The 25834-nt window shown below is 55.6% G+C and overlaps 1 protein-coding gene across 1 annotated transcript; it reads right to left on the reverse strand.

The window, feature by feature from the left end:
• Positions 1-537: 537 nt before the first annotated feature.
• MDFI (MyoD family inhibitor) lies at positions 538-20145 on the reverse strand. Its single transcript, XM_033080273.1, has 4 exons — positions 20060-20145; positions 6055-6225; positions 1908-2162; positions 538-1068 (listed from the first exon to the last, which is right to left on the reverse strand). Exons 1-4 carry the CDS (start codon positions 20112-20114, stop codon positions 812-814), a joined length of 738 nt encoding a protein of 245 aa, XP_032936164.1. The 5' UTR covers positions 20115-20145; the 3' UTR covers positions 538-811.
• Positions 20146-25834: the final 5689 nt, after the last annotated feature.

Genomic DNA, 25834 nt, shown 5'->3' on the forward strand with positions numbered 1-25834 from the left:
GTGGCTCTGCAGGATGGGGCTGTCCCCCGTGCTGGGAGCTGGGGTGGCTCTGCACGATGAGCTGTCCCCAACGCCAGGTTCTGGTGGCTCTGCAGGATGGGCTGTCCCAGTGTCCCCAGTGCCAGGCTCTGGTGGCTCTGCAGGATGGGCTGTCCCCAGTGTCCCCAACGCCAGGCTCTGGTGGCTCTGCAGGATGGGCTGTCCCCAACGCCAGGCTCTGGTGGCTCTGCAGGATGGGCTGTCCCCAACGCCAGGCTCTGGTGGCTCTGCAGGATGGGTTGTCCCCAATGTCCCCAACGCCAGGCTCTGGTGGCTCTGCAGGATGGGCTGTCCCCAGTGTCCCCAACGCCAGGCTCTGGTGGCTCTGCAGGATGGGCTGTCCCCAGTGTCCCCAACGCCAGGCTCTGGTGGCTCTGCAGGATGGGCTGTCCCCAGTGTCCCCAATGCCAGGCTCTGGTGGCTCTGCAGGATGGGCTGTCCCCAACACTAGGCTCTGGGGTGGCTCTGCAGGATGGGCTGTCCCCAGTGTCCCCAACGCCAGGCTCTGGGTGTCTCTGCAGGATGGGCTGTCCCCAACGCCAGGCTCTGGTGGCTCTGCAGGACGCTCCTGCTCTCGGCTCAGGTGGCAGGAGGCTCCCTCAGTCCCCGGTGCAGGCAGAGGTAGCGCAGGACAGGACTGAGCCCCTCAGGCTTCACCTCCCCGGGCAGGATCCGGCTCCAAGGCTGAGAACTCCCGCGGGGGATCCGCTCCGCTCTCCTCCCCTGCTCGCTCTCCGAGGATCCCGCCGGAGCCTGGGCGGCCCCAGCGCCCCTAGGAGGAGAAGCAGAGCCCGCAGCACTCCATGCAGATCTCCAGGCAGTCGGCAGACTCGCAGCAGGCGTCGATGATGCCGCAGTCCATGTCGCAGGGCAGGTCGCAGTCCGCGCACTCGCCCGAGTTGCAGCAGCAGCAGCAGATGCAGGAGTCCTCCGAGGTGCAGGAGCCGCAGGTGGCACAGTCCAGCACGATGTTGCACAGGGTCAGGAACTCGCAGAAGAGGCAGGAGAGGATGCAGTGGACGCAGCAGTCTGGGGAGGAAGGCATGGGTGAGAGGGGGGGGAAGCTGGGGGAGCACCACGAGGGTGGGAATCCTCCCTCAGGAATTCATGGAAGGGAGGGGAACCACTGCTCCAGGGGTCTCCCTGAACACCCAGCCCTCAAGAGAGACCAATTCTGGAGCAGAGGAGATGGCCACGCTCAGCACCCGCCCTGCAGAGGCTGCCAGGGGGTGCCAAGGGATCAGAGGATGACTGGAGAGATCCCAGGGGACGAGGGGCACCAGGGGTCAGAGGATGATTGGAGAGATCCCAGGGAATGAGGGGCCAGAGGGATCAGGGGATGATTGGAGAGATCCTAAGGGATGAGGGGCACAAGGGATCAAAGATGATTGGAGAGATCCCAAGGGATGAGAGGCCAGAGGGATCAGGGAATGATTGGAGAGATCCCAAGGGATGAGGGGCACCAGGGATCAGGGGATGCCCAAAGAAATCCCAAGGGATGAGGGCCCCAGGGGTCAGGGAATGATTGGAGAGATTCCAGGGGATGAGGGGCACAAGGGATCAGAGAACACCCAAAAAAATCCCAGGGGATGTGGGGCCAGAGGGAACAGAGGATGCCCAAAGAATTCCCAAGGGATGAGGGTCCCAGGGGTCAGGCGATGCCCAAAGAAATCCCAAGGGATGAGGGGTACCAGGGATCTGAGGATGCCTGAACAGATCCTAGGGAATGAGGGGCCTGAGGAATCAGAGGATGTCACCCAGGAGACCCCAAGGGATGAGGGACTCCAGGGGTCAGGGGATGCTTGAACAGACCCCAAAGGATGAGGGCCCCAAACAGCCAGCAAGAGACCCCAGGGCACAGCCAGTACCTTCCTGCGCCTCAATGGGGATGTGGGAGGAGGGCGACTTGGAGCTGCCCTTGCTCTTCTTGCTGCCCTGGCTGTGGATGGAGTGGTGCTGCTGCAGCTTTCGGGGCGCTTTGTGCGCGCTGGGCGCCGCCCGGCAGGTCCCGTTCGCCGCCTCCCCGTGGGCACCGCCCGGCTCCGGCCCCCGCCCGGCCCCGTTGGGCAGCAGGAGGGTGCAGGGCCCGGGGGGCTGCGGGGGTGGCCGCACCTGGGGTTGGCCTGGAGGGGAGAGAAGAGTGTTACCCACCCCCGACATCTCTGCTGGGAGAAATGGGTGCCCAGACCTTGGAGAGAAACGGGAATCCAGTCCTCAGCTGGGCGTGGGGTGACCAGGAGGTGATGGATGGATGGGCCAAGAGGATGGAGATGGAATGGGAAGGTGGCTGGAGGGAAGGGATGAAAAAAACCCGAGATTTGTCATGAAGAATGTGCTGAAACCCATCAGAGGACCCGAAGGAGATGTCCCTGCACAGCCAGGAGGGATGAAGTCACCGAGAGCTCCTGGATGTCCCCAGTGCCCCCTGTAAAGGCAGAGGAGATGAGGCAGAGCTGCAGAGCCAGCCTGCTCCTCTCCCCAGCCCTGCAGCCACTTCCTTAAGGTCTCCCCAACCTCTGGCTGAACTTCTCTGCAGGAGGAGGAAAATAACCCGGAGCTGTGTCTGTGCCTCCCTCCAGCCTCTCCCTGCTCAGCCCCTGCTCCTGCCCGGTGTCCCCACGCTGTCTCCCCATCCGTGGTGCTCTGGGAGAAAACTGGGAACCAGCACAAGGAACAGAGGTTCCAGCACCCACCATCCTCCTCAGTAATGCCACAAATAAAATCAAACCCCGTCTGGTGGTGCTTCGGCCAAACTTTGCTTTTCCTCCCCCAGGGCAGTAAACAAGGGATGATTCAGGATTGAGGCTCGAGGGCAAAGGCACCTCGTGGCACCAGGGAACAGGAGCTGCTTTCTGTGCAGGGCACAGGAGCTCCCTGTCCTGCATCCACGAAAACAAAACAGATGGAAGGTGAAAACAAAGTGGGTGGGAGGTGAAAATAAAATAGATGGAAGGTGAAGGACACAAGTGGATGGTGCCAGTGCTTGGTTTTACCAGGCTGAGCTTGGGCTGCTGAGTGAGGTTAAACTGGGAGCTTGGTCTTGGACACCCGCTGGGAGGGGAACTTAAAATAATCAGAGCTGAGTGGGAAGAGTGGGCTGAAAGCAACAGAGACTGGGGAGACAGAAAACAGGTCTTGGACAAAACAGGAATTGTCTCTCCTCCCTAAAAACCTCCTGGAGTGAGGTTCAGTCCCTGTGTACCCTCATGTGTGCATTGGGATGGCACCGAGGTGACCACAGGGCTGTGACAGGAAGGGGCTGGGAGCTGAGCAGGGCTGAGTGCAGAGGGACCCAGCAGCAGCTCAGACAGCAGCTGCATTCTCTGGGACTGCAGCAGGATGCACTTGGCGCTCCCCATTTCGCTGCATTCCTCAGATTAAATTGTTTGTAAATCAAAATCACGCTCTGGCTCCGGCAAGGGGCAGCCAAGGGCAGCCAGGAATCCCCCCCACTCAAAGTTAGGGAAAACAGCTTCCATTTTTTAGGACAGCCTTTGAGAAAGGAGGCCAAAGCTCTTCTGGAAGAGGCACCTCCAGCTCCCCTGTAATGTGGGAGTCGGGCAGGAGTGAGGCCTGGAAAAGAGGGATTTTGGGGAAAACTGCCTGTCTGCAGCTCTTCAATAACCAAAAACCTCCTGGATTGTCACTCTGGGTTTCCCAGATGCTCCTGCAGGTTGTCCCGGGGTAGCATCAGTGGGGTCACCCTGCTGGGACCCTCCCTGAGCCAGTGCCAGGGCTTGGAATGTTGTGGCCACCTGGATCTGCTGCTCCTGCCTGAAACTCAGCACCCAGAGCCCCAAATCCACAATCCCAATGTTCCAAAACGCTGGAAAACTGGACTGGAGCACCAGTGCTGATCCTTGAGGGGGCCAATCCTGGCTCCCAATGTTCTGCACCCAAAAGCCCCTCCTGAGCCTGCCTGGAATCCCATGGGAGAGCCTAAATGTGATCCCCAGCTCCTGCCAAAAGGGGAATCACCCCCAAAATCCAACCAAGAGCAGCGCAGTGAGGAGTGGGGGACACCAAGGTGACACTTCTCATTTCCCAGCGAGAAGAGAGGACTGTCCCTTCACCCAGCAGCAGGAGCAGGGTGCCCAGGTCCCTCCCAGCCCCGGGGGCGTGGGGGGCGGCCGGGGGGCCGGGCAGGGCAGGGGAGGGGGTGTGCAGAGGCTGTGGAGTGACTCAGGCGTGCAGAATGTCTGTGGGCAGCCGGCCCAGCTCGCAGATGCTGCGCGGAGGCTCCGCCGCAGGAAACGTGCGCTGCACCCGCGTTTCTCCATCCCCTCCCCTCCCCTGGCCGCCGTCCGCAGGGACAGCCCCGCTCCCACCCGCTGGGAACCTTCCATCCACTTTACACCCCTTGGAAAGGAGAGCTGCATCCAGCAAAAAGGGAATGGGAGAGCAAGCCTGGGGTGCGGGCTGGCGGCCAGGGGAGGATGGAGGTTCCAGGGGAGGATGGAGGTTCCAGGAGAGGATGGAGGTTCCAGGGGAGGATGGAGGCTCCAGGAGAGACTCCCACATCTGCCAGCTCCGCTCTCACAGCCCTGCACAAGGAACGGAGCAGGGGCACCCCGGGCGCTCCCTGCCCCACCCAGCCCGGCTCGGCCCGGCTCAGCCCGGCTTTTGTCACGGCAGTAATTTGGGGAGGTGCTGCCCGGCCCCGGCACCGCCTGCAGCAAAGGCAGCTCTGAGCGGGCAGCCCGGCCCAGCCAGGCTCGGCACCAGGCTCGGCACCAGGCTCGGCACCAGGCTCAGCCCTGGCCCGGCAGGACAGGACAGGACGGGACGCGTCCCCCTTCGCTCCTGCAAGCGGCGGCAGCGCTCCTGTGCCACGGAAATAACCCAGGATTGTGCCAGGGCACATGCCGGGGCTGTGCCCGTGGGAACAGCCCAGAGCTGTGCCACAAAATACCCCGGAGCTGTGCCATAGAAATACCCCAGAGCTGTGCCATAGAAATATCCCAGAACTGTGCCATAGAAATATCCCAGAGCTGTGTCACAGAAATACCCCAGAGCTGTGCCACAGAAATACCCCAGTTCTGTGCCACAAAATACCCCAGAGCTGTGTCACAGAAATACCCCAGAGCTGGGCCACAGAAATACCCCAGTTCTGTGCCACAGAATACCCCAGAGCTGTGTCACAGAAATACCCCAGAGCTGTGTCACAGAAATACCCCAGAGCTGTGTCACAGAATACCCCAGTTCTGTGCCACAAAATACCCCAGAGCTGTGCCACGGGGACATCACGGGGCTGTGCCACAGAAATTCCCCAGTTCTGTGCCACAGAATACCCCAGAGCTGTGCCACAAAATACCCCAGAGCTGTGCCCATGGAAATACCTCAGAGCTGTGTCACGGGGCCATCCTGGGGGTATTATACCCACAGAAATAACCTAGGGCTGTGCCACAGGGACATCACGGGGCTGTGCTGCAGGAATTCCCCAGTCCTGTGCCACAAAATACCCCAGAGCTGTGCCCATGGAAATACCCCAGAGCTGTGCCACAAAATACCCCAGAGCTGTGCCACAGAAATTCCCCAGAGCTGTGCCACAAAATACCCCAGAGCTGTGCCACAGAAATACCCCAGTTCTGTGCCACAAAATACCCCGGAGCTGTGCCCATGGAAATACCCCAGATCTATTCCATGAGGACATCATGGGGCTGTGCCACAGGGCCATCCCTGGGCTGTGCTCACAGAAACGCTCTTTGTGGCTCTCCAGTGTCCCCCTGGGGTTTTGGGGATGCTCCATCAGCTCCTTTCCCAGCCAGGCTCACCCCTCATCCCAGCACAGCACCCAGGGGACCCCAACCCTTCCCAGGCAGCTCCAGCTCCTCCTCCTCGGGCACGGGAGCCTCCAGGGATGGCACTCCTCACTTTCGCCTCTCCAGGTGACTCAGGCTCGCTTCGAGCTTTGATGTGGGGAGGAACAAAGCGAGGAGGAGCCGGGTTCCCATCCCTGCCCGGCTTTTTGTGAGTCCCGGCGGTGTCCGGAGCTGCCACCGGGGGAACACTCACATGTCACAGCTTGGGGAGCGCCGCAGAGCTCGGCCCGGGGGGGTTTGCTCAGCACCACTGGGGATTTCTCATCCTCCAGGCGTTTCTCCTTCTTGGGCACCGCGGGCCGGGCGAGGGGCCGGGGCTCGGCCGGGATCTGCCTCGGGGGAGGCTGCGAGGGCTCAGCCACCTCTGCAAGAGAAAAAGGGTTAGAGCTGAGCCCCCCGGGTCACCCAAACTGCCGGACACCGCTCAGGGCTCTGGCTGCCGAGCCGCATCCCTGCGGAGCACCGGAGCCCCTCGGGGAATTGATTTGTGCTGCTCGGGACGGGCACCGCGGCTCCGCTGCTGCTCACCCCTCCGCAGCGCCATCCCAAAAACCCTCCCAAACTCTCACATTCCTTCTCCGAAAAGCCAAGGGATCTGGTTACACTCAGCGGCTCTAGCTGCGTTTTTCATCCCCCATCCCATGAAAGGGCCACTGTGTTCCCTGCGGGAGCCTTCCCTCATCCTCCTGCGCTCCGGAGCAGCGGCAACCCCGGCAGGACCCCTCCGTGCGGCGGAAAAAACCCGAAAGGAGCCGAGTTAATCCCCAGGGGAGAAATCCCGGTGCCGAACACCGCCTTGCAGAAAGCCAGGAGAAGGCAGCACCGCCTTCAGAGGTGCTGGGAGCTGCCTGCTCCATCCCACGGGAATTTGGGGTTCCTGCTCAATTCCATATGGAATGTGGGGTTCCTGTTCCATCCCACGGGAATTTGGGGTTCCTGTTCATCCCACGGGGAATGTGGGGTTCCTGCTCCATCCCATAGGGAATGTGGGGTGTTTGTTACATCCCATAGGGAATGTGGGGTTCCTACTCCATCCCACAGGGAATTTGGGGTTCCTGTTCCATCCCATAGGGAATGTGGGGTTCCTGCTCTATCCCACGGGGAATGTGGGGTGTCTGTTCCATCCCATAGGGAATGTGGGGTGTCTGCTCCTTCCCACGGGAATCTGGGGTTCCTGTTCCATCCCACAGGGAATTTGGGGTTCCTGCTCCATCCCATGGGAATGTGAGGCTCCTGCTCCATCTTATGGGGAATGTGGGGTTCCTGTTCCATCCCACGGGGAATGTGGGATTCCTGTTTCATCCCACGGGGAATGTGGGATTCCTGTTTCATCCCACGGGGAATGTGGGATTCCTGTTTCATCCCACGGGAATGTGGGGTGTCTACTCCATCCCATAGGGAATTTGGAGTTCCTGTTCCATCCCACAGGGAATGTGGGGTTCCTGTTCCATCCTATATGGAATGCGAGGCTCCTGCTCCATCCCACGGGGAATGTGGGGTGTTTGTTCCATCCTATACGGAATGTGGGGTTCCTGCTCTATCCCACAGGGAGTGTGGGGTTCCTGCTCCTTCCAGAGGGAATCTGGGGTTCCTGCTCCATCCCATGGGAATGTGGGGTGCCCAGGGGGGCTCGGTGGGATCCCACACTCCCCCAGCCCCTCCCTCTGCCCATCCCCCGGAATAGCAATGTCTTGCACAACAGGGGCTGGAGCGCACTTTATATAAAACTAAATTACAGGCTGGGCAGAGGGAGGGAGGGCAGAGCCGTAATTGGCCTGGCTGCAACAGGACTCCTCAAGCAGCAGGAGGGGAGGGGAGGGGGCAAAGGGACCCGGGACCCTTCATTATCCTCGATAAACCACGGGCCCACACAGGGGGAAGCAGGGCAATTAGGGAGGGTTAAAAGGAACAGAATGAGGGAAGTTTTGGGGTTCCAGCAGAACCCCGGGATCAGCAGGAGCCTGGAAATGCTGCAGAGGGGCTGCAGCCGGTCTGGAGTGATGCTGCTCCACAACACCCTCCAAAGTCACCCACGTGCCTCAGTTTCCCCTCTCTGCCCTCCCCAGGGTGCAGATGCAGCCTGGGGTGCTGCAGCTCCTGATATTGGGGTTTTGTGGGAGGAAAACTCATCCCAGCACAGAGCCCTGCTCACAGCTCCCACAGCTGAGGCGATTCTGGGGCTCAACCAAGGGAAATCCAGCAGCTCCAGCCGAATTTGCACAACTGCATTGGCTCCAAATCCCAGTGCAGTGTGAGCATGTGAGCCCCAGACGGGAGAAAAGCCATTCCCATGGAAAGCCCGGGGCAAAATGGAGAGGTGAGGAGAGCAGGCTGTCATCTCCTCATGGGTGTAGAGGTGTGGGGGTGAGTAACAGCCTCACATTGCTGAATCCACAGCCTCTGTCATGTCCCAACCTGGACTGGCCCAAGTCAGCCCTGGTGCAGAGCCAGATGTGAAATCCTGAGGGATGAGGAGCTCTGAGTGGAGCCAGAGGTGCCCAGGGCAGGGCACAGAGTTCCTGGGAAGGACTCGCAGCTCTGGTGTCTGCTGTGAGATCCCAGAGTGTGTTCAGGGCTAAAACCCCCCAGAACAGCCACATCACCCCTAGATCCTTTCCCTGCAGCTCAGAGCTGGAAAATCAGGACAGGGAGAGCTCCAGCAGATCCCTGCCCCTCTGTGCCCCTCCAGAGCATCCCTCTGTGCCCGTTCTGGGGACAAGGACAGGCTGGAGCTCTGTGGGACCTGGCAGGGAGGATCCAGGGCTCTGCTCCCACTGGGATGGAGCCCAGGCTTGTCCCTGCCCTGTCCACATCTGTAATTACCCTCACACACAACCACAGCCACGCAGGGAGGAAGGTGGCAATTAAATTAACTCCCCTGGGAACAAGCTGGCCAGGAGAGGGACGAAAATAGACAGGAATGAAGTTTGGGGGGAGCTGATCCTTCCCTGCCTCGCACAGCCTCACATCCCATAGGTGCAGGGGAATGGGGGGATGGTGCTGAGCCCCAGCTCCCCCTGGAATGGGCTGGGAAAGGCTCTGGATGCCCTCGGGGTCACAGCTCGACCCCAAGGAGGGGCTGGGAGAAGCTGGACACGTGTGAGCTCAGAACAGACCCCACAGATTCCTGCCCTCGGATCCACAGGGAAATGCAGGGGGAATGTCCAGGGAAATGCAGAGGGAAATGTCCAGGGAATGTCCAGGGAAATGTCCAGGGAATGTCCAGGGAAATGTTCAGGGAAATGTTCAGGGAAATGTTCAGGTAATGTCCAGAGAAATGCAGAGGGAATGCACAGGGAAATGTCCAGGGAATGTTCAGGGAAGTGTAGAGGGAATATCCTGGGAAATGCAGAGGGAATGTTCAGGGAAATGTCCAGGGAAATGCAGAGGGAATGTTCTGAGAAATGTCCAGGGAATGTTCTGAGAAATATCCAGGGAATGTCCAGGGAATGTTCAGGAAATATCCAGGGAAGTGCAGAGGGAATGTTCAGGGAATGTCCAGGGAAGTGCAGAGGGAATATCCAGGGAATGCCCCCAGAAACGCTCGAGCAGCAGCTCCCAAACGCCCCAAGCAGCAGCCACAGCTCTGCTGGCACAGAAGAGATGAACAGACCCTTCCACCACCAGCACAGGCTCACCCCACAGCTCCCAGCTCCCTCTCCTCCTTGAAATTCCCCCAATCCCTGCTCCAGGGGTGCCCTGCCAAGCTGAGGCTCCCCTGGATCCCTTCTGGGATCGGCTCCATCCCTCCCCAGGACAGGACCAGGCCTGACCTGAACCCCTCAGGTTTAAACCCAAAGGTGAGCCGGCCCTTGGGATGGGACATTTCCCCAAAAACTCCTGAACCCCCAGACCCTTCCTGGCCAGGGCAAATCCTCCCCAGAGCCTGGGCTGAGTCCAAGTCTCTGGAGGTGCCCAGGCACAGGGAGAGGCTCAGATCTCTGGGTTTTGGGAACAGAGGTAACAAGGCATTCAAAAAGAATAATTTCAGCTTCAGTAAAGCACAGCACTGCCCTGAGGAACCAGAGATCAGGGAAGTGATAGATGTGGAGCTCCTTCCCTCTGCCAAGCCCAGGACATGCACATGGAGCCGGTTTTGTGATTATTCTCCCCAATCCCAAAGTCCAAATCCATCCGTCATGGAAGTCCTGACGCATCAGGGAGCTCCAAAACCTTCAGGGGGTGGGGAACAGGAGAGGTGGAGACAGGAGAGGAGGAAAACAGGAGAGGTGGGAAACAGGAGAGGTGGGAACAAGAGAGGAGGAAAACAGGAGAGGAGGAAAGAGGAGAGGTGGGAAACAGGAGAGGAGGAAAACAGGAGGGAAGAGAGGAAAGGTGCAAAGAAGCTGGAAGTTTTTATGGATCCCATAAAATCCCTGCAAAGTGCAAAGTGCCAACACCCCTCTGGGAATGCAGGGAGGCCCTGGGGTATGCAGGAACTTTTGGAGCCACCCCAGTGGCTCTGATGGGGAGAAAACTGCTCTGTGCTCCGGGAGGGAAGCACGTGGAATTCCTGATGAGCTGAGCTCAGCGTTCCCAAAGAGCTGGACAAACAAAAGGCAGGAGCAGCGTCCTGGAGGGAGCTGGGATGGGGCAGAGCTGCTCCAGCAGCACAAACACGAGCACAGCCACAGCTCCCAAACCTGTGGGTTCTCTTCTCCCAGCTGGATGTGCTGCCCAGACCCCCAGAGGATGTGGGAAGATGCAGATCTGGAGCTGAGGTTGGGGGTCAGAGCCAGCCAGGGTGTCCCGTGGCTCCTGCTCAGCATTCCTGGGCTGTGCCTGGGGATATCTCGCTCGGGAGCTCTCTCATCCTTGGTTCATGGGGATAAAACGAGCTGAGATCTCTCCTGGTTTGCCTGGCCCCACCAGGTGCCTGTCTGGCCCGTTCCAGAGATATTCCAGGGATATTCCAGAGATATTCCATGGATATTTCAGGGATATTCCAAGGATATTCCTGAGATATTTCCAGGGATATTCCAGAGATATTCCAGGGATATTCCAGGGATATTCCAGGGATATTCCATGGATACTCCAGAGATATTCCAGGGATATTCCATGGATATTCCAGAGATATTCCAGGGATATTCCAGGGATATTCCAGAGATATACCATGGATATCTCAGGGATATTCCAAGGATATCTCATGGCTATTCCAGGGATATTTCAGGAATATTCCAGGGATATTCCAGAGACATTCCAGAGATATTCCATGGATATTTCAGGGATATTCCAAGGATATCTCAGGGATATTTCAGGGATATTCCAGAGATATTCCAGGGATATTCCAGGGATATTCCATGGATATTCCAGAGACATTCCAGAGATATTCCAGGGATATCCCAGAGATGTTCCAGGTATATTCCAGAGATATTCCAGGTATATCCCAGGGATATCTCAGGGATATTCCAGGGACATTCCAGAGATACTCCAGAGATACTCCAGAGATACCCCATGGATATTTCAAGGTTATTCCAAGGATATCTCAGGGCTATTCCAGGGATATTCCAGTGATATTTCAGGGATATCTCAGGGATATTTCAGGGATATTCCAGGGATATCTCAGGGATATTTCAGGGATATTCCAGGTTTCCAGTGTAGAAAAGACAGCACTGGAGCAAATCCTTCCCATCCCATCAGCCAGGTGGGAGCAGAGGGAAGCAAAATCCTGGTTTGGAAGTTTGAAAAATCCCAATTTCTTACTTCCAGTCAGTCTGAAATGAACACACCAAGGCTGCCTCGGATTCTGGGACAGGCAGGGAAAGGAAAAGAGGGGTGGGAAGGGAAGGAGAGATGCCCAAAGCATGGCCAGGACAGATCCAGCACAGCTTTGCTGCTTCCCACCTAACAAACTTTTGGGCTGTGCTCACCTGGGCAAAGCTTTGGATAAACAATTCTGGGACAGTGAGGAATCCACTTTAAAAAAAAAAAAAAAAAAAAAAAAAGTGGTTTCTATGAGAAGTGACTTCCTAAATGCACAAAAAGCAAAACAAAAAAAAGCCACAAAACCCCCAAATAGCTCAGCAGGCTGGGAGTTGTTGTTATTTGTTATTTATAGAATTTGGGTGGGAAGGGAGGGAGGAATTTTGGGGCCAGACAGGCCAGGACCAGCGTCCATCCAGTCCATCCCTGCTGGGAGCTTGACCTCGGTGACAAAACCCCAACTCCAGGTCGATGTCCCCTCAAATCCCATCCCAGCCAGCTCCTGCCAAACCAAATCCAGGCAGGAATTGCTCCTACAAGGGGTTTCAGGGAAGATAAAATAAATTCCCTGCAAGAAGCACCTCTGACATTGCTGCAGTTTGGGAGGAATGATTCTTTAAGCAGCAAGAATTGATTTAATGTAAATATATTTATATTTTGTGGGTGTTAAGGAACTATTCCAGTGTGGGAAGAAGTCTGGGCTGGAAAACAGGGACAACAAAACTTCCCAGAACACAAACCTGGTTCCTTTCCTCACCTCCCAGCACCAGGCCTCATCCCAAAACCAACATTAAAAAATCCCAAACACGCTGTGGGGACGGGGAATGGGGGAAAACAACGGGACAACAACAGGGAAAACACCCAGGCTGGGATTGAATTTGAGTTTGGGGCAGAAAAACTCCTCAAAAATGGAAAATCTGGGAAATGAGAGAGGAAGGAGATGGGGGGAAATCTTTAAGGAAAAGCAATTATTCCTGAAGGCTGGGAAGCAGCAAAGATCCAAGGAGATTCTGGGAATTACAGAGCAGGGAGAAATGATGGAGGGACTAATTAAGGCAAGTTGGTAATTGGGTAACCTTGAGGGTTAAACCAGCACAGGTCCTGCCAGGGAAAATTTGTGTCTTGCCCACCTAAATCCTTAAAAATAAAAAAAAAAGTGAATTGAGGAGCGGATCAAGGGGAGCTGCTGGGCTCTGTTATTAACCAGGATGATAATTTGCATTTCTCCCTTTCATCCCAGCACAGATTGAAACCATCACACCTCCCCTGAGCTCCAGGGATTTTCCTTAAAAAAAAAAAAAAAAAAAAATCTGCCTGGCTTGGTGGGGAAACTGAGGCACAAAAAAAAAAGGGATTTTTGGAAACAGAGCCCAGAACTTCTCAGGTTGGGATTTCCCCAAAATTTGGGATATGGGAAGGGGTTTGGGGCCATGCTGGGGGTGCCATGCCCATCCCACAGGAGGGGGAACTCCAAGCATGGAAAATTCCAGAACTGCAGCAAACACCCCGAGCAGGGTTTGGGTTTCTGCACTCCCAGGCTTTCCAAGGAAATTCAATCAGGAGCTGGAGCAGATCAGGGGCGACACAGCCCCAAGGCCTGGCTTTGTTTTGGTTTTGAAAAAAGCCAGAATTCTGCTTTTTTTCCCCCTTTCTTGGGTTTCTTTTCTTTTTTTGCTGTTGCTCAAAGAGCAAACACGAGCGTTTTCAGGAGCTGACAGGAAAAACTTGGAAAGAAAAACAGAAATGCTGCAGAAAAGTCTTTCTGTGGGGTAAAAAAAATAAAGTTTTGTTTCTTTCAGGGCTTTTTTTGGGAGGGGTTCTTTGCAACTCTGCAATGCAGCATTTAAATCTGTGCTGAGACAAGGAAAAATTATATTTATTTTGATTTTTGAGGGGTTTTTCTTTGTTCGTTTGGGGCACCTCGTGCTGGCCCCCAGGGAATTTTTTGGGTCTGGATGTTTCGTGTTTGGGGCTGAGCACAAAGCAGATTTTTCCTCCTCCTCCTTTTACACCCTGGGGCAAAATCCTTGGGAACAGGCAGAAGGAATTAAGGAAAAATGTGTGTCCCAAACTCCAAGTGCCAAGCTGGGACACAGGCGAGGACTGGGGACGTGGAGGGTGTTGGAACCTTGGAAATTGGGAGTTGGGAACTTTCTGTGCTGTGTGAGAAAATTTGGAATTTAAGGTTTTAAAATACAGCAACAGATGTAAAGCAAAGTGAAAGTTTTAAAGCAAAAGTTTTGTCTTTTTTCTTCACTTCCTTCTTCATGAGCCTGAGTGATTTTATGTGATGAAATTAAAAAATCTGCATTGCAAGTCATGAGGAATTATTAAGGAAAAAGTAAAAATAATTTAAGTAATGTTTCTTAATTGAAGTGTTTGGCCTTAAAAAATAAAAATACAACTCAATTTTTAAGCTTATTAATTAAATACTGCAATATAAATAAAAATTAATGAACATCTAAGTCCGAACCAAAAATTCTGTCTCTCTTGTGTATTAATCCAGGCCCTGGCAAAGAAGAAAAAGAAGATAAAATATAAAAAATAAAAAAGAAGAAGAAGATAAAAGATAAAAAAGCAACAGAGGGGTGGGAAGGGAAAAGGGAGGTGGGAATGGAGAGAGGGATTTCATCTTCATCATCCTCACTTGGAGGAGGAGGAGGAGGAGGAAGGAATTTCTCTTTATTCCCTCTCCCCAAGCAACAAACTCTTATTTTTTCCTTCCTGTTTTTGCTAATTCCTCTGACAAATAATGAGCAGAGCTCGTGTCTCTGTGGTTATTTCAGGAGTTGGGTTTGTCACCTCCTGTCCCCAGGGTGGGAGGGGCTGTGGTGGCACCTGGACACAAAACAGGGAACAAAACTCCAGCAAAAAGCTCCGTGTCCAGCAGCAAATGGAACCTGAGCTGAGCCAAACCCCCCTGGCACCTGCAGTTCCCTGCTCCTTGCCCATCCCACCGAGCCAAGGTGATTTGTGAAATTTGGGAAGGGCATGGAGAGAATTCCCAGGCAGGGCTCTGCACCCAAATGTCACAGGGAAATCAAATCACCAAAATCATTTTGGGAAAGGCAGGGGTGGGATTGGGGCTCTGTGGGGATGGGAGATCCCCTCAGTCCTGCCCAGGCTGCAGAGGAGGCTGAGAAAGGGAAATTGGGCTCAGCTCTGCTCTGTTCACAGCCTGGGTGAACCTCTGGAGGGGCTGGGATGGTTTGGGATGGGGGTGAGACCCCTCCAGGGTGGGAAAATGGAACTGGGAACTGGTGGATGTCCCTCCAAGGTGGGAAAATCAAACTGAGCATTTATGGATGCCCCTTAAACTTGGGGAAAACAAACTGGGCATTCATGGATGCCCCTCAAACTTGGGAAAACCGAATTGGGCATTCATAAATGCCCCTTAAACATGGGGAAACCAAATTGGGCATTCATGGATGCTCCTTAAACTTGGGAAAACCAAATTGGGCATTCATGGATGCTCCTTAAACTTGGGAAAACCAAATTGGGCATTCATGGATGATCCTTAATTTGGGAAAACTGAATTGGGCATTCATGGATGCCCCTTAAACTTGGGGAAACTAAACTGTGCATTCATGGATGCCCCTCAAACATGGGAACACAGAACTGGGCACTCACAGATGCCCCTCCAAGGTGGGAACACCAAATTGGGCACTCATGGATGCCCCTCAAACATGGAAACAGCAATCTGGGCACTGATCAGTGCCCCTCCAAGATGGGAAAAGTGAATTGGGCACTCACAGATGCCCCTCAAACATGGGAACACTGAGCTGGGCACTCACAAATGCTCCTCCAAGGTGGGAACACCAAACTGGGCACCCATGGATGTCCCTTCAATAGAGAACAGGGACAAGAGGGACAACAGGGACACACCAAACTGGGCACTCATGGGTGTCCCTCAAATATGGGAACACCAAACTGGGTACTCACAGATGCCCCTTAAACGTGGGAACACTGAACTGGGCACTCATGGGTGCCCCTCAAATAGGAACAGGGACAACAGGTCCCCAAACTGGGACACACCAAACTGGGAACTCATGGATGCCCCTCCAAGGTAAGAACACCAAACTGGGCACTCATAGATGTTCCTTTAACAGAGAACAGGGACAAGAGGGACAACTGGGACACACCAAACTGGGCACTCCTGGGTGCCCCTCAAACATGGGAACACCAAACTGGCACCCCCAGATGTCCCCCAGCAGCTCAGCCAGGCCCCAGTGCTCCTCTCAGGCCACCAGCACCCCTGGGAGCTGATCCACTCTGCACCCACCACAGCTCCCTGCGGCCACAGGGAAGGTGGGAAAGCTCCAAAACCATTTCCCCAAAAGGATTTTAAAGCCACTTTTAAACTCCTGCTACAGGAGCAGTGCTCAGCACTCCCCTGAGGCAGGCTGGGGACAAACCTCTTGCATTGCCAGTCACCATTTCCCACCTGCAGAAGGAAGGAAATGCAGGAAAATCATTCCCCAGCAGCTGCCTGGGCCCCGGGGCTGCTTGGGGCTGAGTTTGGAGCAGAGCTCGGCCGGGAAGCAGAGCCTGCAGCATCCAGCTGGAAGAGCAGGGGGAAGAGAACAAGAGGATGGATTCTGCAAGGCACAAGAGGATGGATTCTGCAAAGCACAAGAGGATGGATTCTGCAAGGCACAGAGGATGGATTCTGCAAGGCACAAGAGGATGGATTCTGCAAGGCACAGAGGATGGATTCTGCAAGGCATGAGAGGATGGATTCTGCAAGGCACAAGAGGATGGATTCTGCAAAGCACAGAGGATGGATTCTGCAAGGCACAAGAGGATGGATTCTGCAAGGCACAGAGGATGGATTCTGCAAAGCACAGAGGATGGATTCTGCAAGGCACAAAGGATGGATTCTGCAAGGCACAGAGGATGGATTCTGCAAATCCCGCAGAGCTCGGGGCCAAATCCAACACGGGGCCCCGATCCCGCCGTGCCCGTGGTTCTGCTCAGCCCGTTTGGGATTTTGGGAGCCGATCCCAAAGCAGGTTTGGCCCCTTTTGTGCCGCTCTGGTGGGTTTTGGGTTCTCAGTTTCTGCTCCCGACAGCACCGGGACCCCCGACCCGAAGGGGCTCAGCGCTGCCCCGTGAGGATTCCCCAAATTTTCCATCATTTTTCCATCCCTGTGACCCCCCCAGCGCTGCCGAGCAGCCCCCAGCCCCTCACCCCATCCCTCGGGGGGTTTCACTCGCACCCCCCCGGCTGCTCCCCGGGCTTGGCCCCGGGACAGGAACTGCTGGAGAGTTTGGGATGCGAAATCCCGGCGGGCTCCCGGCAGCTGCTGAGCTCACACACAAACACAGACACAGGAAAACACTGCTGGGGCACCGGCACTGCTGGGACGGTCACAGTCACACACAGAACACGTGTCCAGATATTCACAGTCCTGCACAAACACACCCAGACACTGCTGGGGCAATCAACACGCGCTCACATGTTCAAAATCCTGCACAATCACAAGCTCAGATGTTCAAAATCAAACCAAAACACACACTCAAATGTTCACAATCACATCAAAACATGCACTCAGATGTTCAAAATGACACACAAACACACACCCAGATGTTCACAACTATGCACAAACACTGCCAGGGGCACAAACACACACTCAGATGTTCAAAATCACACCAAAACACACATTCAAATATTCACAATAACACCAAAACACACCCCCAGATGTTCACAGCCCTGCACACACATCCAGATGTTCACAGGCCTGTACAATTACACACAAACACACACTCAAATGTCCCCAGCTCTGCACAGACACACACTCAGAGTTCACAATCACACCAAAACACACACTCAAATATTCATAATCACACCAAGACACACGCCCAGATGTTCACAGCCCTGCACAAACATTGCCAGGGGCACAAACACACACTCAAATATTCACAATCACACCAAAACACATGCTCAGATGTTCACAATCACATCAAAACATGCACTCAGATGTTCAAAATGACACCCAAACACACACTCAGATGTTCACAACCCTGCACATACACCCAGATGTTCACAGGCCTGTACAATTACACACAAACACACACTCAAATGTTCAAAATCACACTCAAACACACACCCAGGTGTTCACAGCCCTGCACAAACACACCCAAACATACACACAAACACTGACAGGGGCACCAACACACACTCAAATGTCTCCAGCTCTGCACAAACTCACTCCCAGATGTTCACAATCACTCACAAACACAAGCCCAGATGTTTAAAATCCTGCACAAACACTGCCAGAGGCACCAACACACACTCAAATGTTCACAATCACACCAAAACACACCCCCAGACATTCACAGCCCTGCACAAACATTGCCAGGGGCACAAACAGACACTCAGAGTTCACAGTCACACACAAACACAAGCCCAGATGTTTAAAATCCTGCACAAACACTACCAGGGGCACAAACACACACCCAGATGTTCACAACTCTGCACTAACACACACTCAGATACTCACAATCACCCAAAAACACAGCCAAAGAAACCCAAACACTGCCAGGAGCACCAACACACACTCAAATGTTCACAATCACACCAAAACACACACTCAGAGTTCACAGTCACACACAAACACACACCCAGATGTTTTAAATCCTGCACAGACACTGCCAGGGGCACAAACACACACTCAGATGTTCACAATCACACACAAGCACACACTCAGATGTTCAAAATCCTGCACACACACTCAGATATTCACAAACACACCCCCAGATGTTCCCAGTCCTGCACTAACACACGGCCAGATGTTCACACACACTCAGAGTTCACAATCACACACAAATACACACCCAGATGTTTAAAATCCTGCACAAACACACACTCAGATATTCACAATCCTGCACTAACACTGCCAGGGGCAAAAACACACACTCAAATGTTCACAATCACACCAAAACATGCACTCAAATATTCACAACTCTGCACACACACTCAGATATTCACAAACACACCCCCAGATGTTCCCAGTCCTGCACTAACACATGCCCAGATGTTCAAAACCCTGCACACACCCCCAGATGCTCACAAACACACACTCAGAGTTCACAATTCTGCACAAACACACACTCAGAGCTTACAGTCACACACAAACACACACCCAGATGTTTAAAATCCTGCACAAACACTGCCAGGGGCACAAATACACACCCAGATGTTCACAATCACACCAAAACACACGCCCAGATGTTCACAACTCTGCACACACACTCAGGTATTCACAACCCTGCACACACCCCCAGATGTTCAGAGTTCACAACTCTGCACCAACACACACTCAGATATTCACAATCACACACAAACACACCCCCAGATGTTCACAAACACGCCCAGATGTTCGCAGCCCTGCACACACGCTCACCCAAACACAGACACACATTTTCTGTCCCCCAAAGCTGCTCACACCCCCTCCCCACCCCCAGCCGTGCCCTGTCTCTCCTCCTGCCCCGTCCGTGCTCACTCACCGTGCCCTCACACATCCCCGAGCCCCCAGGAATGCACCCCCAGCCCATTGAATACATTGATTGATTCATCCCCGAGCCGTGCCCCGGGAGCTCTGCACACACCCCCCACTCGTGCACACACCCTGCAGGGATCCAAAAAGTTTTCCTGGGATCCCAAAACTTTCCTCGGGATCCTAAAACCTTCTCTGGGATCCTAAAACTTTCCCTGGGATCCCAAAACCTTCCCTGGGATCCCAAAACATTCCTCGGGATCCTAAAACCTTCCCCAGGATCCCAAAGCCTTCCCTGGGGTCCCAAAACCTTCCCAGGGATCCCATAGCCTTCCCTGGCAGCCTACAGCCTCCCTCGGGATCCCAAAACCTTCCCCGGGATTGCAAAATCTTCCCTGAGATCCCCAAACCTTCCCCATGATCCTAAAACCTTCCCGGAGATCCCAAAACCTTCCCTGGGATCCCAAAAACTTCTCCATGATTCCAAAACCTTCTCTAGGATCCCAAAACCTTCTCCATGACCCCAAAACTTTCCCTGGGATCTCACAGCCTTCCCCACGATCCCAAAACCTTCCCTGGGATCCCAAAACCTTCCCCGGGATCCCAGAACCTTCCCTGGGAACCCAAAACCTTCTCCACGATCCCAAAACCTTTCCTAGGATCCCAAAACTTTCCCTAGGATCTCAAAACCTTCCCTGAGATCCCCAAACCTTCCCCAGGATCCCAAAACCTTCTCCACGATCCCAAAAACTTCTCCATGATCTCAAAACCTTCTCCATGATCCAAAACCTTTCCTAGGATCCCAAAACCTTCTTTAGAATCGCAAAACCTTCTCCATGATCCCAAAATCTTCTCCACGATCCCCAAACCCTCCCCGCGCACGCACAGCAGCCCAGACTCGTGCACACACACACTCACCCGCTCCAGCCGTGTCCCCCCCGTGTCCCCTCGTGTCCCCAAAGTGTCCCCCCCGTGTCCCCCCGTGTCCCCCCGTACCTGGCTGCGGGACCGGCTCCGCTCGGGGCTGCTCGGGGCTGCCGGGCCGGGACATGAGTGCGGGGGGTGCGGGAGCTGCGGGCTCGGTTCGGGGCCCGTCCCCTCGGTCCCCTCTGTCCCCTCGGTCCCCTCGGTCCCGTCCCGCTCACCTGGGGCCCCGCGGGGCTCCGCGCCCGCCCCCGCGCCCGCCCCGCATCCCCAGCCCCGCGATGGGGGCCGGCCGGCCCGCGGGGCTGGGCTTCGCTGCTTTTTCTTTTTTTTTTTAACCCCGATCCCTTCCAAAAATGAAAGAAAATAGAGAGAGAAAAATCAAAAACCGCGGAGGTCGGGAGCGCAAACACGCGGCCAAAGCCGAGCCCGCAGCGCTCCGGGAGCTGCTGGAGAGGCCGGAGCGGAGCCGGGAGAGGGGAGAGGCGAGGGGCAGGGGGAGGTGGCTCCGGGACAGGCGGAGGTGGCTCCAGGGCCAGCCCCGAGTTTGGGATTTCGCGGCCGCGCACGGCTCGGTCCCCCAAGGAAAACTGCGGGGGGAGCGGCGGGGCTGAGATGGGATCGGGACCCCCGGTGGGGATGGGGCTCTGGGGTGGGGGTTTGAGTCCCTTGGGTGGGGGTTTGAGTGCCTTGGGTGGGGGTTTGAGTGCCTTGGGTGGGTGTTTGGACCCCCCCAGGTGGGTGTTTGGACCCCTCGGGTGGATATTGGAGCCTTTGGGGTGGTGTTTGAACCTCGGGATGGGTGTTTGGACTCCTTGGGGGAGTGTTTGAGTTCCTTGGGTGGGTTTTTGGAAACCCCCGTGTGGGTGTTGGACCCCTTGGGTGGGTGTTGGACTCCTTGGGTGAATGCTTGAGTCCCTTGGGTGGGTGTTTGGAAATTCCCGGTGGGTATTTGAGCCCCCCCAGGCAGGTGTTTGAGCCCCTAAGTGGGTGTCTGAACCCCCTGGGTGGGTGTTGGACCCCTCAGCGGGTGTTTGGAACCCCCTGGGTGGGTGTTTGAGCCCCTCGGGGGGTGTTGATCCCGCAGTGGGTGTTTGGACCCCCGGGTGTGTGTTTGAGCCCCTCAGCGGGTGTTTGGACCCCCCCAGGTGGGTGTTTGGAACCCCAAGTGGATGCTCCAGCCTGTCCGCCTTCCCCCAGGCACGAAAGCCACGAGGGAGCTTCAGGAAATCCCTGAGTCCCTGACGCGCCCAGGGAACGCCTCTGCCATCCCCACCCCTCCTGCCTCAGTTTCCCCAACTGGACAGCGAGGTTCGGCTCCCTGGGCTCAGAGGTGACGGCGACACTGCCACCACAGCCCTGAGAACGCCGAGAATGCCAGGCTGGAGCAGCAGCAGCAGGAGCAGGATCAGGATCAGAACAGCAGCAGCACATCCCAAGCAGACCAGCCCCCAGCTCAGGGTTTGCTCCGGCGCCGTGTCCCCGCAGGGCCCCACGAGGATTTGTCGCCGTGCCGAGCGTCACGAGGACCCGGTGGGATGTTTGCAGAGTTGTTTTCAATCCCACTGCTGCGTTTTCCTGTGTTTAAGAGCCCAGAGTGCAAAGCACCGCAGGGAGAGGCTGCAGCGCGAGGCTGGAGCCGGCCCAGCACAGCAGCGGGGACTGTGGCACTGTCACTCTGTCCCACTGTGGCTTTGTCCCACTGTCACTCTGTCCCATGGTCACTGTGTCCCACTGTGGCTCTGTCCCACCGTCCCACTGTCACTCTGTGGCTCTGTGGCTTTGTCCTACTGTCACTCTGTCCCTCTTTTCCTCTGTGGCTCTGTCCCACTCTCCCACTGTCCCTCTGTCCCTCTGCCCCACTGTCACTCTGTCCCTCTGTCCCACTGTCACACTGTCACCCTGTCCTACTGTCCCTCTGTCCCACTGTCCCACTGTCACCTCCCCTAGCCACCCCGGGGTCCAGGCAGCCGCTGGGTTCTGCAATTTTGGAATTTAATGGATTTTGGAGTTTGGGCTCCGTGTTCCCCGCTGGCTGGAGCCAGGGCAGAGCGCTCCCATCCCTGCTGGTGCCACCGCCCCGCTGCCACCGCTGTCACCAAAGCTCTGCTGTCACCAGCAGGGTGAGGGACAAGGGGCAGGGCTGCGGCTCGGGGGTGGCAATGAGGTGTCCTGGGGCACCAAGCGGGGCTGGAGCGATCTGAGCGCTCGGGATTTCCCCGAGCTCCATGCTGAAGGCAGAGTTGTCACTTGGGGTGAAGCGCTGTCACCGCGATGTCCTGTCCCAGGGAAATCCGCCCCACCCCGGGAGCTCCGCTCAGCCCGGCAGCGCATTGGGGGATTTTGGGAGCTGATCCCAGCGTGGATTTGGCCCCTTTTGTGTCAGCACGGTGCAGCCTCCTGCTCCGGTGGGTTTTGGGTTCTCAGTGGGGTTTTTATGCAGTTCCTGCACATGACAGCACCGGGACCACCGACCCAGAGCGGCTCAGCTCTGCCCCGTGAGGATTCCCCAAACTTCTCCACCCGCTTTTCCATCCCTGTGACCCACCCAGCTCTGCCGAGCAGCCCCTCCCGATTCCAGCGGGGCCCTCCCGGCTCTCCCAGCGCGTTTTAGGGCAGAGCCCAGGAGGGAGCTGGAGCTGCGGGCGGTGCCTGAGTCAGCGACACCACGCTGCCACCACATTCCTGCCTGGTGACCTGTCCTGACACCTGCGGGATGGAGGGATGGATGGATAGAGGAAGAGATGGATAGAGGGATGGAGGGATGGATGGATGGATGGATGATGGATGGATGATGGATGGATGGATGATGGAGGGATGGATGGATGGATGGATGGATGGATGGATGATGGATGGATGGATGGATGGGAGGGAAAAGGAAGCCCAGGAGCGCTGGGATTGTCTGGGGAGGCTGGGAAGGCTCTGCCAGGGACAGAACAGAGCCAGGAGTGCGGGTGCTCAGCTCAGGGATGGGTGGGGATGAGCATCCCCCTTCCCCTAATCCAACAGCTCAGCCTAATAACCTAAAAAAAATTAAAATCAAAGAGTAGTGGGGAAGCTGAATCACAATTTTGGGGGTCCAGGATCTGTGCAACCCCGGGTTTGGGGGGAACAGGGCTCCCTGTGCCATGGTGGGAGCTGTGCCATGCATGGAAGTATTTTACAGCAATTTTGGGACTGAAGAGCAGCAGGGCTTTACCCACAGCAGCTCGGGAACCGTGGTGCCACCTGTACCACAGCCTGGAAAAATCCTGGCATCAACAGTGATGGAGCAGCAAGCACTGCTCGCCCTGGGTGGAAATCCGGCTCAATCCTGGCTCTGGAAAGCTGCAGGGATGGAGGTGAGCAGGAAAACACTCACTGTGTTCAGGAGGTCACGGCTCGCTCAGCACACTGAAAGGAGTGTGCCGAAAATAAGGATTTTTTTTTTTTTCTGTGAAGAAAGAGCGATAGAAAGGAGCAGGGGCTGGGTGAGGGGGAGCCGAGTGAATCCCGCAGCGATCACACCCAGCCTCATCCTGCGCTGCTCCGGGGCAGGCTGTGGGATCTGGCCGGCTTTGGGAAAACAAAGCCGTTCCTGTAGGTGTGGGACTGCTCTGACCCACATTCACAAACTCTGGCACCCAGCGCCGCTCCCGGCGCCGCCGCCGCCAAAATAAACCCGGGCCGGCTCTCGCTGCTCCCGGCTGCTCCCCGGGCTCCTGGGGGGAGCAGGGGCTGGGACATCTACCCTGGATCTGCACCCCAAAATCCTCAGATCTGCACCCCAAACTCCCCTGGATCTGCACCCCAAAACCCCCTGGGTCTGCACCCCAAAACTCCCAGATCTGCACCTCAAAACTCCCAGATCTGCACCCCAAAACCCTCCAGATTTGCACCACAACCCCCCCAAATCTACACCCCAAAACTCCCAGATCTGCACCTCAAACTCCCCTGGATCTGCACCCCAAAACCGCTCGGGTCTGCACCCCAAAACTCCCAGATCTGCACCTCAAAACTCCCAGATCTGCACCCCAAACTCCCCTGGATCTGCACACCAAAATTCCCCAGGTCTGTACTACAAACTCCCCTGGATCTGCACCCCAAAACCCTCGGATCTGCACCCCAAAAATCCCAGATCTGCACCTCAAACCCTCCAGATTTACATCACACTCCCCCCAAATCTACACCCTAAAACTCCCAGATCTGGACCCCATAACCCCTGAATCTACACCCCCAAACTCTCAGATCTACACCCCAAAACTCCCCGGATCTGCACCCCAAAGCTCCCAGATCTGTGCCCCAAATATTCCCAGATCTACACTCCATAACCCTCGGATCTGCACCCCAAAACTCCCAGGTTTGCACCCCAAACTCCCCTGGATCTGCACCTCAGAAGTCCCAGATCTGCACCCCAAACCCTCCAGATTTACATCACATTCCCCCCAAATCTGCACCCCAAACCTCCCAGATCTGGACCCCATAACCCCTGAATCTACACCCCCAAACTCTCAGATCTACACCCCAAAACTCCCCGGATCTGTACCCCAAACCCTCAGATCTGTGCCCCAAATATTCCCAGATCTACAGTCCATAACCCCTGGATCTGCACCCCAAAACTCCCAGATTTGCACCCCAAACTCCCCTGGATCTGCACCTCAGAAGTCACAGACCTGCACCCCAAAACCCTCCAGATTTGCACCACAAACCCCCCAAATCTACACCCCAAAACTCCCAGATCTGCACCTCAAACTCCCCTGGATTTGCACCCCAAAACCCCTCGGGTCTGCATCCCAAAACTCCCAGATCTGCACCCCAAAACTCCCCTGGATCTGCACCCCAAAACCCTCGGATCTTCACGCCGAAACTCCCAGATCAGTGCCCCAAATATTCGCAGATCTGCACCCCATAAACTCCAGATCTGCACCCCAAATACTCCCAGATTTACAGTCCATAACCGCTTTATCTGCACCCCAAAAATCTGCACCCCATAACTCCCAGATCTGTGCCCCAAATGCCCCCAGATTTACACCCCAAATCCGCCCGGATTTACACACCAAGCTCCCAGATCTACACCCCAAACCTCCAGATCTGTACCCCAAATCCCCTCAGATTTACACCCCAAACCCCCAGATCTTTGCCCCAAACCTCCTGGATTTGCACCCCAAATCCCCCCGTTTTTACACCCCAAACCCCCAGATCTGCACCCCAAGCCTCCAGATCTTTGTGCCAAACCCCCCCAGATTTACACCCCAAAACCCCAGACCTACACCCCAAACCCCCTGGATTTACACCCCATAACCCCCAGATCTTTGCCCCAAACCCTCCCGGATTTACACCCCAAAACCCCAGACCTGCACCCCAAATCCCTCCGGTTTTGCACCCCAAACCCCCAGATTTACACCCCAAATCCCCCCAGATCTGCACCCTAAACCCCCCCAGATTTACACCCCAAACCCACAGATCTTTGCCCCAAACCCTCCTGGATTTGCACCCCAAACCCCCAGATCTGCACCCCAAACTCCCCCACATTTACACCCCAAGTCCCCAGACCTGCACCCCAAATCCCCCCAGATTTACACCCCAAACCCCCACATTTACAGCCCAAATCCCCCCAGATCCGCACCCTAAACCCCCCCAGATTTACACCCCAAATCCCCCCGGTTTTACACCCCAAATCCCCAGATCTACACCTCAACCCCCCAGATCTGCACCCCAAACCCTCCTGGATTTACACCCCAAGCCCCCAGGTCTGCACCCCAAATCCCGCCGGATTTACACCCCAAACCCTCCTGGATTTACACCCCAAATCTCCAGGTCTGCACCCCAAATCCCCCCAGATTTACACCCGAAATCCCCAGGTCGACA

Source organism: Catharus ustulatus, chromosome 25 (assembly GCF_009819885.2).
Source record: "Catharus ustulatus isolate bCatUst1 chromosome 25, bCatUst1.pri.v2, whole genome shotgun sequence".
NCBI classification, from domain to species: domain Eukaryota; kingdom Metazoa; phylum Chordata; class Aves; order Passeriformes; family Turdidae; genus Catharus; species Catharus ustulatus.

Bases quoted from the DNA above. Each gene is read 5' to 3' on its own strand.
- MDFI (XM_033080273.1), bottom strand. From the start codon at position 20,114: ATGTCCCGGCCCGGCAGCCCCGAGCAGCCCCGAGCGGAGCCGGTCCCG. The intron at 2,163-6,054 runs GTGAGTGTTCCC...TCTCCCCTCCAG, and splicing joins CGCTCCCCAAGCTGTGACAT to GCCAACCCCAGGTGCGGCCA. The intron at 1,069-1,907 runs GTACTGGCTGTG...CTTCCTCCCCAG, and splicing joins CCCCATTGAGGCGCAGGAAG to ACTGCTGCGTCCACTGCATC.